The following is a 19,200-nucleotide window of genomic DNA, read 5'->3' on the forward strand; positions in this document are numbered from 1 at the left end:
AAAAAATTTATAATCTTACAAATGAAGTACCTATAAAATCTTAACAAAAAGATTAGTGTATCTCTAGCTTAACTTCCTTTAGAAACTTCCATTAGAATTCAAGGAGTCATGTTTCTTAAAAATAAGATCTAAAACTAAAGAAAATTGGTGAGCCTTAACTGGACAACATAAAAAAGCTTCATGAACACCACTTCTCTTCTTAGTTTCCAAATATTTAATATGATAACACAATTAGATACTATTTTTGTAACAGTAGGAGGACAGGAAAAGTGTACCTTAAATGCATTTATTTCTTGTAATAGATTTATTATAACCAAATTAATTTGAACTCTCCCACATGAAATTAACTTTATGAAACCAAAAACTTCCCTGCAAAACGATTTGATCTATGTGTAATTTGTTTGGTTTCAAGCATTTTAAGGATGCTTCCCATAATGACTTGCCAATTAACTCTAGAAAAATGTCTTAACTGCAAGAAAAATGACCCCAAACACTCAGTAATCAAGAATACCTGATTACCAATTATTTGTCCAAGGTACAATCTTGAACATTTTAGAACAAAAAAAAAACAAAAACTCTCTGTATAGACTTTACAATTTTTATTTAGAGTACTCCATCTGTTTTGGTATTAAACTGAATACTTAGTTGTTTATTGTCACAATTGAAAATACTTCATGCTATTTTTTCACTGATAATACTTTAAGCTATTTAAAATGTAGCTCTGTGTTTTTAAAGACATACTATTACCTAGCATATCCAGTTCATAAAGAATAAAAATTTGGTTCTTTTATAAAGTCTTTTATAAACATTTTCTCTGACACTATTTAGGTTAAACAAATAATTCACTTCTAGTTGAAAGTCATTTGTCATTAAGATTCATGAGAGCCATCCAAATAGTGATTAAAAAAGCCGACTTAGCTCAAAGTCATATTATTTCTCTTTTTTCCTTCATAGTTCTGACTGGAGTTGAAAACATGCTACTGATTTAATATCTGATTCCAACAAATCTCTGTCATAAGTGTTAATTTGTATGTCCTGGTTTATAGTTTCTTAGCCTTGATGCTGGGAAATTACTAACAATAACTGAGAAAAAAATTCTAAGACACTAGGTTCACCTATGTGAAACTAAGGGTTATGACACAAACTGACAGGTCTCCATTACTGATTCTCAATCCATTTGCTTAAGGAATGATATGAGAACCATAGAGGCAGAATTTAAATGGTTATAAGCTCAGTAATAACTATAAGGACTTCCTAGCTCTATCAAAGCTAACATATACATTTATAAAGCATCCAAACAGAGAAGCTGTCTCGTGATTCTTTAATAGAGGAGAGCAATTTTGATAAACTGTCAATACTGTAAGCTGCTTGGACCACTGGTTTAGTTTCATTTCTATTAAGATAACAATTATGTTGGGGTGCCTGGGTGGCTCAGTGGGTTAAGTATCTGCCTTCGGCTCAGGTCATGGTCTCAGGGTCCTGGGATCGAGCCTGCTTCCCCTTCTCTCTGCCTGCCTGCCTTCTCTTTCTACCAAATAAATAAAAATAAAAATAGATTAAAATTATGCTAATTTAGAATCTTAAAATTGGAATCTAGATTTGCACTTAGCCCCTAACATCATCATTAACCATCTAAAGTTTATATTTATATATATAAATATGTATATTTCTATATATGTAAATATGCACACATTTATATATGTAGATATATATTTATATTTGCAGTATACTATGACTTCAGTATAAATACTACAATTCAGTAAAGTTCCATTTTTGTCATCTTTGTTAACTGATGTATCCTTGTGCCTAGCCCACAGGTATGCTCCATAAATATTTATTAAGCAGATGAATTTATTCTAAATCCAAACCAAACCAAAATACTGACAAAAAGATTTTGTTTTGCTATCTCAGTAAGAGATCCCTGTGCCTCCTGCCCTCTGTTATAAACTACTGTAACATATACATTGGCACATAAAATTTGTCATTGTAAGGTGAGCAAGAGAGACAACTAGACTTTAAACAAACTGCTATACCTACTTTGGGTGATAGTAACTATTTCTGGAGTTTCTACGCCTAAATAAGTTCTCCTGTTGCTCTTATGTGTTTAAACGTAGCTTTATTATAATGATTAGTAAAGATGAGTCTGTGAAGTGAGAGATAAATCTAATACTGGATTCTAATACTGGAACTCAATGACACCTAAGTGACCTTTACAAAACACAAAACTGACAATGTTGCCTCCTTCTTTAATGCGCTTCAGTAGCTCCCCCAGTGCCTCATACCTAGTAGGAGTACAGGTTCTGATATCAGAGTTTCTGCATTCCTTGTATGCTTTTTACTAGTGATGTGGCCTTGAGAAAGTTACTTAATCACTCCAATCTTCTCCAACTTTATTTGTAAAAGTAGGTAACAATACCTCAAAGAATTATAAGGATTAAATAAGATAATGCATTCAAAGCACCGTAGTAAGGAACTCAATGCTAACTAATGTTGTAATTATATAGAAGGAGTTCAACTCATAATGCTAAATAAGTTCTCCTTGACTTGACTAATGCTCGCTTAAACTTCTTCATTTGGCTTGCAACATGCTAAATGATCACATCTACAGTCAGTGGGCCAACGCTGCCAAATCCTCTTCTATAATCCTAGGCTACAACCATACTCACTGGCTTGCAGTTCCTAGCAAATACCCTCCAACAAGGTCAAGTATTTCCCCAACTTCTGAGGTCCAGCTCAAGCACCACTTTCTTTTCTAAGGGGCCTTTCCTGATCTACCTCTAAGCTTACTTTGCCAACTTACTTCCTTTTTTTTTTTTTAAGATTTTTATTTATTTATTAGACAGAGATCACAAGTAGGCAGAGAGAGAGGAAGGGAAGCAGGCTCCCTGCTGAGCAGAGAGCCCGTTGCGGGGCTCGATCCCAGGACCCTGGGATCATGACCTGAACCAAAGGCAGAGGTTTTAACCCACTGAGCCACCCAGGCGCCCCACCAACTTACTTTTTCCCCAAAGTACTCTGCATAACCTTGCCAACCTTTTTCAACTAAACTGTATGGTTTTTGAGAACAGGGCCCGGGTCACTTTTATCTCTGCATATCCCAAAGTACCCACACATTGTTCGGCACTATGTGGGAAGTCACCAATTACTTGTAGAATAAATAGTTGAATGTTTAGTCCATTTACCATTGTTTTTTCCCAAATTTTTCTCTAGAAATAACATTGAGAGAAGAAAAAGCAAATTTCCTCTTAAATCTAGGCCCTAAAGCAACCTGATTTAAATATAAAATTTTCTGAAGTTTTTGTGCAGTTTTGTATTTTCTGCTAAAATTCATGAGAACTGCATATTCTATTTCACAACAGGCCTGCATTTGTTTTAACCTGGGACTCCAAGCCCCCATGTCCCCAAGCTTAAGACTCACCAGTATAGAGATGGAGGGAAGTAAGCTATTAGCAGCACTGGAGAGGTGACGCACCATATGTCTAAGTCATTAGATGAAGGAGAAGGCTATGCTCTAGTTATAAAAAACTGCGGCTAAAACTAGCAGGAGAGGGGTGCCCGGGTGGCTCAGTCCCTTAAGCAGCTGCCTTTAGCTCAGATCTTGATCCTGATCCTGGAGTCTCAGGATCGAGCCCCGTTTCAGGGTCCCTGCTTGGTGGGGAGTCTGCTTGTCCCTCTCCCTCTACCCTAGCCCCCAGCTCTCTCTCTCTCTCTCTCAAATAAATAAATAAAATCTTTTTTAAAAAATTAAAAAAATAAAACTAGCAGGAGAAAAAATTGTAGAAGTGTCTGCTCACCAAAAGCAGCAGCAGAATCAGGATAGAATGGAGTAAGAGCAAGAACAGATTCTAAATAAACCCAGAATTCACAAAGAAAATGTTCTCAAAATCTGTGTATGAATGGAGCTTGAAAGACTAAAGGTCAGAACTTATTGAGATAATAAAAATATGTAGTTTCCGCATGCCTAAATGTAGAGAAACCACATCTACCCATGCAGGAAGGAGAAAATGGATAAATTCATTATGTTAAGCCAGAACATAATCTGAACATACGCTCAATACACTTAACTTCTTTGCAGAATTCTCTTCAGCTTTTTCACGCCCCTTCTCTCCCTCATTTTTACAGACCATCATCACACCGCTTCCTAGGCTTGGCTTTGTGTAGTTCCAAAGAGCCAAAATGTATCTGATATGCAGAAAAGACCTCTGGTCTGAGGATTTCTGTTTTTAAAGGTCACAGAAGTGTTTCTAGGCCCAAAAGCAAACAATGCTAGAAAACCTTATGTTACTACATCACTAACTTACAATATTAATTATGAGTAGGGGGAAAAAACTACTAATTCAGAATTTTTATATACTTCAGAAAAGTCACCTATGAAATTCTGAAAGTTAACTTGTTCCCTCCTTAAAGTTCTTTACACTTAACCTATAAAAGAAATACTCTAAACTATATTTTGATCCAAACTTCTTCTGTAAAGGGTCAGTAAGTATTTTAGGTTTTGTCAGAGAAGAGGCACAAACAAGTATACCATAGAGATCTCTGTTGCAACTACTTAACTCTGTTCTTACAGGGAATTTTCACATCCCTTGAGATATTATTTTTATTATTTTTCAACTATTTATAAGTATAAACTCACAGACCACATAAAAACACACGGCGGGCTAGATATAGCCCAAGGCATACTTTACCAATCTCTATTCTAGACTAAGACAGGCTTGAAAAGACAGCTCTATACTGACAGTATTACTAAGAAATAATTTCTTATTTTCAAGGAGAAATACACAAAAGGAAATTAAAAAACAGAATATACAACAGTATACACAGTATTAGCCTAGCATTTGGGAAAAAATGTGTGTGTGTTTATGTGTGTGCATGCAGGCAGACACATCTACTTATGTATAAGGTGTAAGAAGAATCAAAGTAACTAAAAACATGGACGATAATAAAGAGTAAGCTTTAGTTTCTTTTTTGGGGGGGTATTTAAATTCAAGTTAGTTAACATATAGTCTATCATTAATTTTGGGGTAGAATTTAGTGATTCATCACTTAACATTTAACACCCAGTGCTCATCGCATCAAGTGCCCTCCTTAATACCCATCAACTCCACTCCCCAACCGTCCACCTACCCTCAGTTTGTTCTCTAGATCTAAGAGTATCTTAAGGTTTGTCTCTCTGTTTTTAACCTTTTTATTTTTCCTTCCCTTCTCCTATGTTCATCAGTTTTGTTTCTTAAAATTTAGATTCTTTTCTATGTTTTTATTTTCCAAATCTTCTACAATGAACATGTAATACTTTTATAATTAGAAAAATATTAAATAGACCAAACGTCCTGATTTTTGACCTGAGCTGTTACAATTTAAAATAAAGTTTTTAGACACATACCTTTGAGGGTTCGCACCTGGTTCTGCTTGAGTACAGAGTTTAAGAAGTGAGGTGATAAAGAGCCACTGAAAAATAAAGACAAGATAAATATGCTTGTACAAATCTTTGTTTCACTTTTTATAGAACTTAGTCACAAATACAACCAATTTATACAATAAAAAACACAAACTATTTTTACCTTGTTTGCTTTGCTAATACTATTCAGTTTAGGAAGAGTCTGCCAAAGCAGAAAGAGCATTAGATCCAAGATTAAATCACAACTATTTGGACGTTCTTAGGCAAAATAATTAATTTCTTAGTTTCTTCATCTGTAAAATAGGAATAATTAAACCTCCCACATAGGGCTGCTGTGATGAATAATAATAATGCATTTAAAATGCCTGTAACAATAGACAATACATAATAGTTACTATTTGGTTTTGTATTGGATGCTTTTAAGTTTGATATGATATCATATAGGTCTTACCACAGAAATGAAAACGTTTATCAAAACAAGTATGTGAAGAGAATGTATGGTAATGATGCAAAACAGATAAAGTTCCTGATTTTATTAAGAAATATCAGTATCAAATTAAACTTGTTATAGTCATAAAGAGATTAGGACTTTAGGCTTTTTTTAAAAAAAGATTTTAGTTTTAAGCAATTTCTACACCCAGCATGGGGCTTGAACTCACAACCCTGAAATCAAGAGTCATATGCTCTTCTGACTGAGCTAGCCAGGTGTCCCGTTTTGGCTTTTTTTTTTTTTTCCATTCCAAAAATTAAATCATTTTTGGGACACACTACTTCTGTTCTTTGAAATTTGTGAAAGCATAAAAAATCTGTTTTGCTAACTAAATTATAAGTCTATTTTGCATTAATAGTTTTACAAATACTACATTTCATGCTTTTTCTCAATTTACCAATTATGACATGAAAGTGCTACACAAAGGTGTGTTAGATGGAACTATCATTTTGCCAAACAATGAAAAAGAGAAAATGTTTCCAGAAATATTAAGGCAATGTCTTAAAGTCAAAAATTATCTTTATCTGTCATTTATCTATCTATTTTTAAACCACAAAATCATTTTTATTTAACATATGATAAAGCTAAAAGATATAATCATGAAAATACAACTTATCAAAGGCACAGTGAAGTGCATATTTGATGGTATACAAGAGTGTCAATTCCCTCATTTAATCTTTAAAAAAAAGTATAGCTAAATAAAACACATAAATGACAATAAGCAGAACTTACCATTAGTTTCTAAATTTTTTTAAACTGTTTTTTAAACTAGGATATCTCACAAGCACCAACATTAACTGATAAAGAAGATACCAAGTTTCAAACAATGAAGATACAAACTCTGATAAGTTTTCTAGGTTTCATTTCATAAAGATAAACCACTCAATCATTCTTGTGACAATAATCCTTCCAATCTAACAGTAAACAAGCTTAAGATCTCACTGAGTAGATATATATTATTAATTTCAACTTTAGCCTAATTTATTGTATTTCAGCTACAGACACTCCACTTAAAGTTATTTAATAGCAACTTTATTATTATTATTAACTAAGTTATTTAATAATAGTTTAAGAAATTAAACACTGTATGGAAATATTAATAATTATTGCAGTTGAAGAGTTCGTTATAGTTTTCTCCCTCCTTTTGTGTATGTTTGAAATTCTCCATCTAGTATTCTATTTAAAAGCTTTTTAACCATTATAAGGCCACCCTCAAAAGTATCTCAACAAAATCTGGCATTTTCAAATGAATTTACATAAGAGGATTAAAAAAAAAAGATTCTGAAGGCTTTTTAGGAAATGGAAACAAAACCAGATTTGAAGTATTTTCAGCTTTCACTTAAAATGGGAAAGCTGTAAGATCAATAGGAGTCACTGAGTTTGAAAACAAGAGTTAAGGAAATACATTACAATATTTACCAGCAGAAACAAAACAAATAAAAAAGTCAAAGCATTATTTTACTTGTCAGACATTTTAAAATTTGAGACTGTGAACATAATTTTCAAATATTTAATGTGCTGTGAAAGAAAACCAACTTAAAATAGAAAAAGGAGGGCGCCTGGGTGGCTCAGTGGCTTAAGCCTCTGCCTTCAGCTCAGGTCATGATCTGAGTCCTGGGATCGAGGCTGGCATTGGGGCTCTCTGCTCAGCAGCGAGCCTGTTTCCCCTCTCTGTCTGTCTCCCTACTCGTGACCTCTCTCTGTCAAATAAATAAATAAAATCTTAAAAAAAAAAAAAAAAGAAAAAGGAATAAATACATACATAAAAATGTTATAAAGACAAACTTAATCATCTTATTTTAAAAAGTTCAAATATACTTTTAATTTCCCATTTCATTAGTCTGCATTAGTACTGTAGGCAATTAAAATAATTTAAACCTTTTGTACCGGAAATCATTATTATAACTTTCTTTAGGGTTTACTTATAATATACTCAGGAGTGACTATATTTCCCAAAATTTATGTTCTCACCTATCAAATATCCTGTTTCCTAATAACACAAGTTAAGACTATAAGTTAAAATGCCTTAGGCTAATTTCTTACCCATAAATTATTCTCAATGCAATAAACCCCTCCTCCCCCAAACCATACAACTTTGTTAGGTTTTTCCATGTCATACAATGAAATCCTTTAAGTCACCACTGACACTTATATAGAAGATCCTGTACCTTTGTGGAGATGCAGGAGGGGTGTAAAATGTCAATGCTGAGGAAAAAGGTTGCTTCTTCAGTGCCTGCATAAGGTTGGGTTTATATTCTGGATCAACACACCATAAGGAACCTTTCCCATTAACCTAAAATAAAATACACAAGAATTATTAACCTGCAACTTTAAGACATACACAATCAGTGCCTGAATGTTTTTACTAAATGTGTGTGGGGAAAAAAGAACCCTACAGTACCCTTTTGAGTACAATGCAAAGGTTGAATTAAGACTGCTGTAGGGGCGCCTGGGTGGCTCAGTGGTTTAAAGCCTCTGCCTTCGGCTCAGGTCGTGATCTCAGGGTCCTGGGATCAAGCCCTGCTTGGGGAATCTCTGCTCAGCAGGGAGCCTGCTTCCCCCCTCTCTCTCTGCCTACTTGTGAACTCTGTCAAATAACTAAGTAAAAATCTTTTTAAAAAAGGGGTGGGTGGGTGCCTGGGTGGCTCAGTCGGTTAAGCAGCTGCCTTCAGCTCATATCATGATCCCGGATTCCTGGGATCCTGGGATCCTGGGCTCGAGCCCCACATCAGGCTCCCTGTTCAGTGCACAGCCTGCTTCTCCCTCTCTCTCTGCCTGCTGCTCTGCCTACCTGTGCTCTCTGTGTCAAATAAATAAATAAAATCTTTAAAAAAAAAAAAAAAAAAAGACAGACTGCGGTAAATACATTGTAGTTCAAAGGCCCTGGAAGCAGCTACCTGGGTTCTTATCTCCAGCTCTGTTATTTACCTATTGTGTGATCTTGAAAGTTAATCAACCTCTATCTCTCCAGGCCATTACTCCTTCTTCTGGAAAGCAGGAATGATAACACTACCTATCTCACAGGGCTGTCATGTGGATTAAATTATGCCTAAAGCACTCTGCATGGTGCCTGGCACATAGGGCCACAGAACATGCCAACCACTTCATAGTCTGTGAGAATGGTACAACCTCAAGATGTACAGTGAACAGCATGGAGAGCTGTACAATGTGGTCTTCCACATAGTAAAATGTAACAAATACAGCCAATAGTGTTACTGTTATAGAAAAACCAGAAAGAAAAGGAAAAATTAAGCTTTCTATGCAGCAGCATTTCCCCTAAAGTGATAAGCAGTATGAGATCAAGCGATATACCAAAAAACAATTTTTTTTTTTAATGGCATTAACAGTACTGCTTAAGTTCTCATTTAAGGTTAAGTTTAATTTTCAAAAGCAAATGATTTCAAGGGCTCCTGGGTGACTCAGTAAGTTAAACAACCAACTCTTGATTTAAGCTTGGGTGTGGAACTCAGGGTTGTGGGACTGAGTCCAGCACCCAGCTCTGTACTAGGTGCAAGTCTGCTAGAGATTCTCTCCCTTTCCCCTCTGCCCCTCCCTGTGCTCAGTCGCTCATGCACTCTCTCTCTAAATGAATAAATAAACTCTTAAAAAAAAAGGCAAATGGTTTCATGAAAAGCATAGCAAACGTCTCAAAGAGGGGTAAATCAACAACTGAGGTATGGAAAAAGGCTCCTGTAAAAGATAACAAAGAGGAAGGAAGAATCTTTGTGTAAGATGATTAAGTTACAACATTTGAGAGACTTTTAGATAATATGGCAATGAGCACACAAACCCAGATTCCACTGAAATAATCAACAGAATCTAAAAATTATGGAATTTTTATGATTTTAGAAACTAGAGAAACCGTTAACGAAAGTGCCTGCTTGGGGTGCCTGGGTGGCTCAGGTGGATGAGTATCTGCCTTCGGCTCAGGTCCTGATCCTGTGGTCCTGGGATCCAGGCCCATGTCTGGCTCCCTGCCCAGTGGGGAGCCCGCTTCTCCCTCTCCTCCCAGCTCCTGGTCCCTCTTGCTATCCCTGTCTCTCCCCCCGCTCAACTAAATAAATAAAATCTTAAGTTAAAGAAAAAAAAAAAATGCCTGCTAAATTTCAAATGGAAGGGGCCTGAAAGAACGGCTTATGTGATCCACGGTTTCCTCACTAGGAAGGAACAGCAAGTGGACAAGATACATGGAAAACTTCACTAGTATTATCTAACACGCAGGGAAGAAGGCTAGGTTATGAGCTACTAACTCCTTCAAATAGGTTTGAAAAACGCTACACATTTTACTTCCCCTTCTTCTTAGAAGGTCACACTACCTACCAGCAGGTTAAGGGATCTAAATAGTCTTGCTATCATTATACCTGTTTTATATGGTTTCCTAAAGTTATCTGATCAGAACCTCCTTCTCCCAGGTAGTATTTGAGGAAGCTAGTGTTCTGTGGAACACTTATGAGAAAAACTGATGTAATTAATCAATTCTGGTAGAATATACTTTCCCAATATTAATGGAAAAAGCTACAAACATTGATTAGGCCATGAAGAAAAATAAATTCCCTCTTAAAGTTCACAATTTTAAGACTCCAGTGCAAAAAAAAACAAACAAACAAAAAACAAACCCCAACAACAAAATTCTATGACCACTTGGAAATTTATAATTCTCTTAGATTAAAAAGATATCCAAACTACAATTATAGATTATCTGGTAAATAAAGGGTATAAACAGTTATATGAAAACTAAGAGAATGTAGCCAAAGGCAAATTTATATCCACTTTCATTCATTTTTTAAAACTTATTTATTTGGGGGGGGGGGGTGCACACGTGTGCACGAGGGGGAGAGGGAGAGAGAATCTCAAGCAGACTCTATGCTGGGTGTGGAGCCCTCCTGGTGGCTCCATCTTACGACCCTGAGACTTTGACCTCAGCTGAAACCAAGAGTCAAGACACTTAAAAACTGAGCCACCCAGGTGTCCCTATCCATTTTCATTCTTAAACAACTGAAATATCTGAAATAAGCTTTTAGCATATCTGGAGAAGGGGAGAGAGAAAATTAGGGGGGAGAGAAAATTATATAATTTATATAATGTAAATATATCATATGAAAAATGATAAGTTGTTAAACTGGAAATCAGGTGGGGTGCCTGGGTGTCTCAGTGGGTTAAAGTCTCTGCCTTCGGCTCAGGCCATGATCTCAGGGTCCTGGGATCGAGCCCTGCTTGGGGCTCTCTGCTCAGCAGGGAGCCTGTTTCTCCCCCTCTCTCTGCCTGCCTCTCTGCCTACTTGTGATCTCTCTCTGTCAAATAAATAAATAAAATCTTAAAAAATAAATAAATAAACTGGAAATCAGGAAAAGAATGGAACTGAGAAATCAAGAGAGTATTCTTAAAAAAACCATCAATATGTTACACACCCTAGTTGAGGTAGTCAAAGGAAATGACTGAAGAACTTTAGGAGCTGTGATACCTATCACCTGCTAACTCTTTCTTCCTTCAGGATAAACCTTTTCTACTTCCTTAGCTGAACATCCTTAACTGCACATCTTGAAAAGAAGCTGGACTATAAGTATATCCTAGCACATGTACCACATCCATACACAGCCTACATACAGAACTCCACAGCCATGCAAGGAAATCCAAACTCAATCTCTTCTCACTTCTCCAGAGCTAAACACTACTTGTACAGTGGTTAAGAGGGTGAACCTAAAAGCATTTTTGCCTCCTTGGGAATCCTAGCTGTCACTTAAGAGCTGTGTAATCTTCAGAAAAATGTGTTTGTTTCCTACGTATTAGTATACTCAAAATAGAACTATATTAAAAATAGTACCTACTTCACTTTAAGAATTACTATATTATAAGAGTTAATTCACATAAAGTGCTTAGAGCACTGACAGACAATAAACACTCAATAAACATTGGCTGCTGCTGTTGATATATGTTCATTTTCTTTGTAGTTTCAAAAACAGTTCCTGTTTCCTCCAGTCTAATAGCATGCAAATTTGTTTTTCTGTTTCTATTCCACCAGATATTGGCATTACATTTTAACAAATATTTCTGAAGATTTTTTTTCTTTTTCTCTACAAATACTAAAAACCAACTATAAGGTATAACTTTCCTCCTCTCCCACCATGTGATGTACAAAACTTCCTCAGAACTCGTAAGATTAGTGAGATCCAAACTGTTAATTTTTGTTTTATATTATACTTTTTCTACTTCAAAAATCCTTTCTTAAAATTTTAATAACACTTCATGATTCATTAAGAATTACTTGGACAACAATAAAATTTATGTGTGTTCTATTTCTCTGGTTCCTTTTTGTTCATATAAAATTCTATGCGATGTAAAAGCTATTATGATGGCTTAAGTTTAACGTGATGAATTTGAGTGCTTCCATTTCCCAAACTCTTTTTCAAGGCAATATTATTCTATTACTGAGGCTCTTTTATCTTCTGAACATCATGTCATAGTTATTACAGCACAATGGCATAATATAAGAATATTTCCACTGGTATAAAAACAGGTCCTAATCATTGCTTATGTGATACTGGACAAATCATGTAATCTGTAAGAGTCAGTGTTCTTATTCATATTCTATTCGTAAAATTAAAAAAAAAAAGTCCACTTCATTGAGTTTTGATTAGATTCAAATAAGGTAATTCTGGACACCTGGGTGGCTCAGTCAGTTAAGTGCATGCCTTTGGTTCAGGTCATAATCCCAGGATCCCGGGATTCCAGGACCCTAGGATCACAGGATAGAGCCAAGCATTAGGCTTCTTGCTCAGCAGGGAACCTACTTCTTCCTCTCCTCCCTGCCACTCCCCCTGCTTGTGCACACTCTCTCTGTCAAATAAATAAATAAAATCTTTAAACAAGAACAACAAAAATAAGGTAATTTATGTGTAAGTGATATAGAGCTGCAAAATAAATGGATACTTGCCTATTTCTGGGGGTTATTCTGAAATTGGCATAAGGTTAGAGTTTACATGTTCTTTTTTTTAAGATTTTATTATTTGACAGAGAGAGAGAGTGAACAAGAGATTGAACACGAGCACAGAGAGAGAGAGAAGCAGGCTCCTGGATGAACAGGCAGCCTGACATGGGGCTCCATCCCAGGACCCAGGGATCATAACCTGAGCCAAAGGCAGACACTTAACCGACTGAGCCACCCAGGTCCCCGTTGTCGGTTTTTTGTTGTTGTTGTTTTGTAGTTTTTTGTTTTGTTTTGCTTTTTTTAAAGATTTATTCAGAGAGAGCTCAAGTGAGTAAGTGGGGAGGGGGCAGAGGAGAGAGAATCCTGAACATGACTTCCCACTGAGCGCCAAGGACCCTGAGCCAAAATCAAGAGTCAGCTGCTTAATGGACTGAGCCACCAATGTGCCCCAAGTTTATATGGTTTAGTAACAGCATATTCCTACTCCTTTACCTCTAAGATGGAACTTCGAAAAAATGAAAAATACGAAGAAAATCAATTAATTCTGAGTAAGAGATAAAAGGTAATAAAGAACAAGAAATAAACTAAATTTAGAAAGGAAAATAGCTCGTTTTAGAAAAAGTATGCTATCAGTGTAAGCAGTTTTTAACATCCTAGCAACCTAAATATATCAGAAAAGAAAAGCTATAGCTGTCATATTATGCTGTAATATAAGAAGAAACATACCATACTATTAGGTGAAACTTTTTTCTGGCCTTCAGCAGCAAAATATCATATGAACTATATACTAAGTAAGTATTTGAAATTTTGATTTGTTTTTTAAAGGAAGTTAAATTTTACAAATGTATTTTTGGATGAAATTACTTAAATTAGGTATGTTTTCTGTCAGTTGGCTTAAGAGATAAATGTATTTTTTAATGATAGGGAAATAAAACTTTAAAACATTACCAGCCACAACATCCTTTGCCCCAACCCACTTCAGTTTCATATAGAAAAGATATGTATGTATTATTTTTCATATATTGACTAAGACAATTATTTTAACAATTATTTAACAAGCCGTGTTCTATCTTAGTATTCCTGACATGACACTCCTAGAAACTGGTTAAATAGTCTACTTTTTAAATTCTATCGTGAGAATTACAAATTGTTTTGATCATAGTAGAATTGCTATTTCCTTGAAATAGTAAATTGGAAGAACTAGTACCGAAAACCTGCTGTTCAGGGCAGTTAAGTATCTTGAGTAAGGTCTCCAAATAACAGTCTGGTTATGTTACCATGGCAGCATTTCCTTTCACTTGGGTCTGTTCACAAACTATCAGTAACAAGAGATAAAATTATGTATTTGCTAACACTATGTTTTAGAGTCTTCAGCAAAGAGGAATTTATTTTAAACTCTCACTTAAAAACCTTGCCCCTTTATTATTGTGCTTAGATGACAGAACACAAATAATGAAGAGTTTTAGACATTAGGTATTGTTTTAAACTAAATTTGCCTAAAACAAAATAAATCTGTGCAATGGAAACAAGAAATGTGCACTCTCTCATTCACTATTTTGCATTTTGGAATTACAAGGCTTCTGGACTTACTTGGTAGAGAACCACTGAAGGTTTTTAAGAAACAAGGAATATACTAAGAAATGAACTTAAAAAGGTCTTAAGATTGGTTGTAAAGAACAGTTTAGGAGAAAAGGCAAATAATATTCACTATTCCTGAAATGTTTTTATGTATTTGCCCTATATATTTTAACAGTTTCTCCCCAACTATCTTTTCTGTGGTTTTTAGAATGACTGAATTAAAAAGAGTTAACTGATTAAAAAGGGCATTCATAAGTGCAGTTTACAGCTTAAAGCATGAACTTTTACAGTGGTCGGCGTGACTTCTTTTCCTGGAATATTCAGCTATTGAAGCAAGTCATCACTATGCAAATGTACAGACTAAAAACTGTACTAACCCAGGCAAAATTTCTAATTCTGTGTTTCCCAGCTCAAGTCTCACAGTTATAGTGTCTTGGTTTGGCTTTATAAAAATTAAGAGAAGTAGATATAAGACCTGGATGTTTAAATATTTAAAATATGAAACCCAAAGCAAAACAAACAAAAAAAGACAATGTCTAACTTTTATAATTTTAAAATACTGAGGTAGATAAATACCAAGCCAAGATTTTTAGATCTGTCTATTCAGAGTAATAACTACGGTATGGATGATAGGGGAGAAAATCTAATCAGCAGCTATCCAGCTGGCTGCGTATCATTATCACTTTGTAGTTTGACCCAGACCTTGCCATCTTGCCATTTTTTTTAGATTATCACCTATAGATAAGAGATATTCATCAGAAAAGTGCTGGCAAGGTTGCCAAATTCAATTCCAACATTTATTCAAAGTATAACTTACTTGCCTTCTGCAGATTACAAGAGAAGTACTATTATTCTGAAACACTGATTCTAGAAGTATTTCATAAACTAAAAAACAAACAAACAAACAAAAAAACGCACAACAAACCCACAAGCAACCCCAGTTCTACCTGAATGTATCATTTTCTGTCCAAACTTCAGACATTTAAGCAGAGTGGCTATTGATTCTGCCAATTTCTTTCCTCCTACCCTGACCTGTTGTAATTGCTGACTAATTTTTATCCCAATATATTACAATTTCTATATTTATCCTCATATATTTTATTCTCTCCTAAGATGATTTCTTTATCACACTCTCCCTGTACTCTGGACTGTATGCTTTCTTATTAGCTAGCTCTCACTTCTTTAATTTCTTTCTTTCTCTGAGCATTTAAAAATGCTCAGGTTAATTATGTAAATAATGCACACATTTAAAAATCAAGGATAAAAACAAATCCCTTTGATCACTACCACAAATTAAACTACACTGGACATATTATTCGCAATTTTTATTACAAACAATATCACAATGGATATATACCTCCTTGTATGCAAGTATGAATGTTACTCTAAGGGAGAAATCAGAATCTAATCCATTAGATCAAAAGATATGCACATTTCTAATTTTAATAATTGTAGCCAAGGTACCCTGAAAAATGGTCATACTAATTTACACTCTTATTAGTGGTATGAAAATGCTGGTATTATTTCTCCTATTCTTATCTAAATTGATATTATCAAGCATTTAAAATTTTTGCATTCTCATGGGGTACAACGATTTTTGTGGGTTCTTATAATTTGTATGTCCCTGATTTCTAGTGAGGATGAACATCTCTGCATGCTTATTGGCCATTTGTATTTCCTCCTCTGTTAACTGCCTGTTCATATTCTTATCCATTTTTTAAATAATTTTCTTTCTCTTATTGAATTAGATGAATTCTTTACACACAGTGTGTACTGCTCATTGTAAACATCTCCTATCAACTTCACATTTAATGATGGAATGCTAATAGTTTGAAACTGGCCATGATGAAATATTTATACTGTGAAAATCTATAAAAGCTGTATCCGCACCCCTACTTAATCCCTACCCCACATATACCAGCACACCATATTTTGAATCCTAATCTGTTGGCAGCTAGTTGTCTCAATCACTTCTTAACCAATCATTTTCAAGATTTCTGCAACATTTGATACTGTTGCTCATTCACACTTAAACTTACCCTCCTACAACTGAATTTTTCAGTTGTTTCAGTTGTTTAGTTCAATTTCAGATTTTTCAACTGAAAAATCAGTGCTGATGACTTCCAAACTTGGAGCTTTAATCTAACGTTACCACTATATACCGTATTTCTAAGTACCTAGTAGACAGTTCCAGTTCTAGGTCCCAACATAAGCATAAACACAATAGGTATAAAACTAGAAAATAAAGAAGTGATATAATTCAAAATAAGATCTAATAATACATGTTGGAAAGAACATGTCCAACATTCCTAAAACTTTTAGTCATCTGAAAGGAAAGTTTGAGGCTGGGGGAATCTGCTTCCAAGATGGCTTATTCACATGACTGTTGGCAGAAGGCCATATTTCCTTGACACATAAGCCTCTCCATAAGGCTGCTTAAACGTCCTTATGATATGGCATCTGGCTTCCCCTACAGCTAGTTATCTAAGAGCCCAAGATGGAAGCTATAGTGCTTTTTATGACCTCGCCTCAAAAGGCATGATGCATCATTTCCACAATATCCTCGTAGTTATACAGGTCAACCCTATTCATTACTGAAGGGAATTCTACAAGGGCAAGAATAGTGGAAGGTAGAGCTCATTTGGAGGCTTCTTGGAGGCTATGACAGAGATTGATCCTTTGACATTACTGAGGCTTTTTTAATGGCCTAACACTTAGTTGGTCTTCATAAATATCCCATGTGTAGTAGACAATGTGCTAGATAGCAATATGTTATGAAAGATAACTAATACAACCTCCTTTAAGTTAGCTGTAAGATGATGATGGATGATGATATATCCTAATGTCTTGCTACTTATGGACTAATGGCACCAGGATCAATGGGGCACCGGTTAGAAAAGAGAGCCTCATCTCCACTCTAGATTTCCTGAGTCGGAATCTGCATTTTAACAAGAGCCCCAGATATCAGTGTATACACTTAAACTTGAACAGCACTACCTTAGAAAAATCCTTCAGTCATTTAAAAACATAATTATTTGCTCATAATTTTTATTCAAAACAAGAATAGGAGAGTTCTGCTACCGCTTGGGGACAGAAAGCCATTAGAGAACATTGTTCCCAGCCTAACAAGAAAAAAACAAAATAATCCATAAAATCGTAATATTTTATGAGCTCATCTGAGAGCTAAGACCACAGACAACTGAAAGAACTAAATTCTAAAGTGTGACAGGCCCCTGTTAGGAGAGATGGAATACATGAATTGTTTTACCTCTGGAAGAGCATAGAAATAGTGGCTGTCATAAAATAAGGTTAAAAAAAAACAAAAAACAAAAAACATGGGGCACCTGAGTGGCTCAGTTGTTAAGCGTCTGCCTTCAGCTCAGGTCATGATACCAGGGTCCTGGGTTCAAGCCCCACATCGGGCTTCGGGCTCTCTGCTTGGCAGGAAGCCTGCTTCTCCCTCTCCCACTCCCCCTGCCTGTGTTCTCTCTCTTGCTGTCTTTCTCTCTCTCTCTCTCAAATAAATAAATAAAATTTCAAAAAAAAAAAAAAAAAAGACTTAAATTTTAACAAATCCTTTTTTTTTCCCCCCCCATTTTAACAAATTCTTAAAAGCAGGGTGCCTGGGTGGCTCAGTCAGGTAAGTGTCTGTCTTCAGCTCAGGTCATGGTCCCAGGGTCCCAGGATCAACCCCTGAGCTGGCTCCCTGCTCAGCAAGGAGCCCGCTTCTCCCTCTCCTCCCTGCTGGTGTTCTCTCTCACTATCTCTGCCATGATCTCTCTCTCAAGAATAAATAAATAAATAAAATGTTCAAACAACAACAAATTTTTAAAACCTAAGTGTGAGCTAGCAAGATAATTTAGCATCCTTGCCATTCCCATATAAAAAGGTCTGCATCTATTAGCCAGCATTTTTCTACAGGCCTCCATCCAGTGCTCCATAGGAAGACTTTAGACAGGACAAGAGACCTAACAGAGACACCCATGGAGATGGTGATGGATGTGCAGAACATACTAAGGTTTAAGGCTGAACAAGGATATCAGGCAAACCTCATCCATATTCTGGGCTTTACATGACCATAAGATGAGATCAGGTGTCACTGTGGGAGAGAAACACAATCTGCCTTACATACTGGACAAAGCTCTGCTATGAAGCAAAAGCTGCCTGCCACTCAGAGAGAGGCAAGACACTCTCCTCACCCCAGTCCCAGGTAAGGGATGGTTATTGCTGGAGAAAAATACAACACTCGACTATCCTCACACTTTAGTGACACTAGGCAATGGCCATCTGTCATAGGTAAGGGGCAAGAAATCCGCTCATGCCCAGATGATACAAAGCAGAGATCTGCTGCCCTGAGAAAGGGAATGGTAACTTACTTGTACCAGGACCTCTCATTGATACTAGGCAGAGTTTATTTACCTTGAAGGGAATGAGCAGGAAACTGGCCCGAGCTCTGGAGCAGTGCTGTCCAATAGGACTTTCTACAGTGAAAGGAGTATCATGTATCTGTACTGTCCAATATGCTAACCACTCGCCACATGAAGAAATCACCACTAGACTTCACTCTGAGTAGATGGGAGAGACCGTCTGCTCCAAGGGAAGGTAAGGAAAGTCCTACTTTTGAGACACAGGCATACAAAGCCTGCTTAATACTAAAACTAGAGCAGAAAAATCAAGAAACTCATGCTCCTACCCCAAGAGCCTCATACCAAGTAACAGCAATTGCTATGGGAGGGGCAAGAGCACAGAGCAAAATATGTAATTCCCTTCTTGCCCCCAAATGTATCACAAGCTGAAAGATCAAGGTAGGGC

General features: G+C 36.0%; 1 protein-coding gene across 4 annotated transcripts in view; it reads right to left on the reverse strand.

The window, feature by feature from the left end:
* FOXN2 (forkhead box N2) overlaps positions 1-19,200 on the reverse strand; it is a 63,978-nt gene that overhangs the window by 7,854 nt on the left and 36,924 nt on the right. For all 4 annotated transcript variants that reach the window (XM_032877839.1, XM_032877838.1, XM_032877840.1 and 1 more), the window contains exons 3-4: positions 8,054-8,178; positions 5,381-5,445 (exon numbers count right to left, since the gene is read on the reverse strand). In XM_032877839.1, coding sequence (XP_032733730.1) covers positions 5,381-5,445; positions 8,054-8,178 — 190 coding nt within the window. The remainder of the gene's footprint in view (positions 1-5,380; positions 5,446-8,053; positions 8,179-19,200) is intronic.

This window comes from Lontra canadensis, unplaced genomic scaffold (genome assembly GCF_010015895.1).
Source record: "Lontra canadensis isolate GAN:19392208 unplaced genomic scaffold, GSC_riverotter_1.0 scaffold61, whole genome shotgun sequence".
Classification (NCBI taxonomy): Eukaryota; Metazoa; Chordata; class Mammalia; order Carnivora; family Mustelidae; genus Lontra; species Lontra canadensis.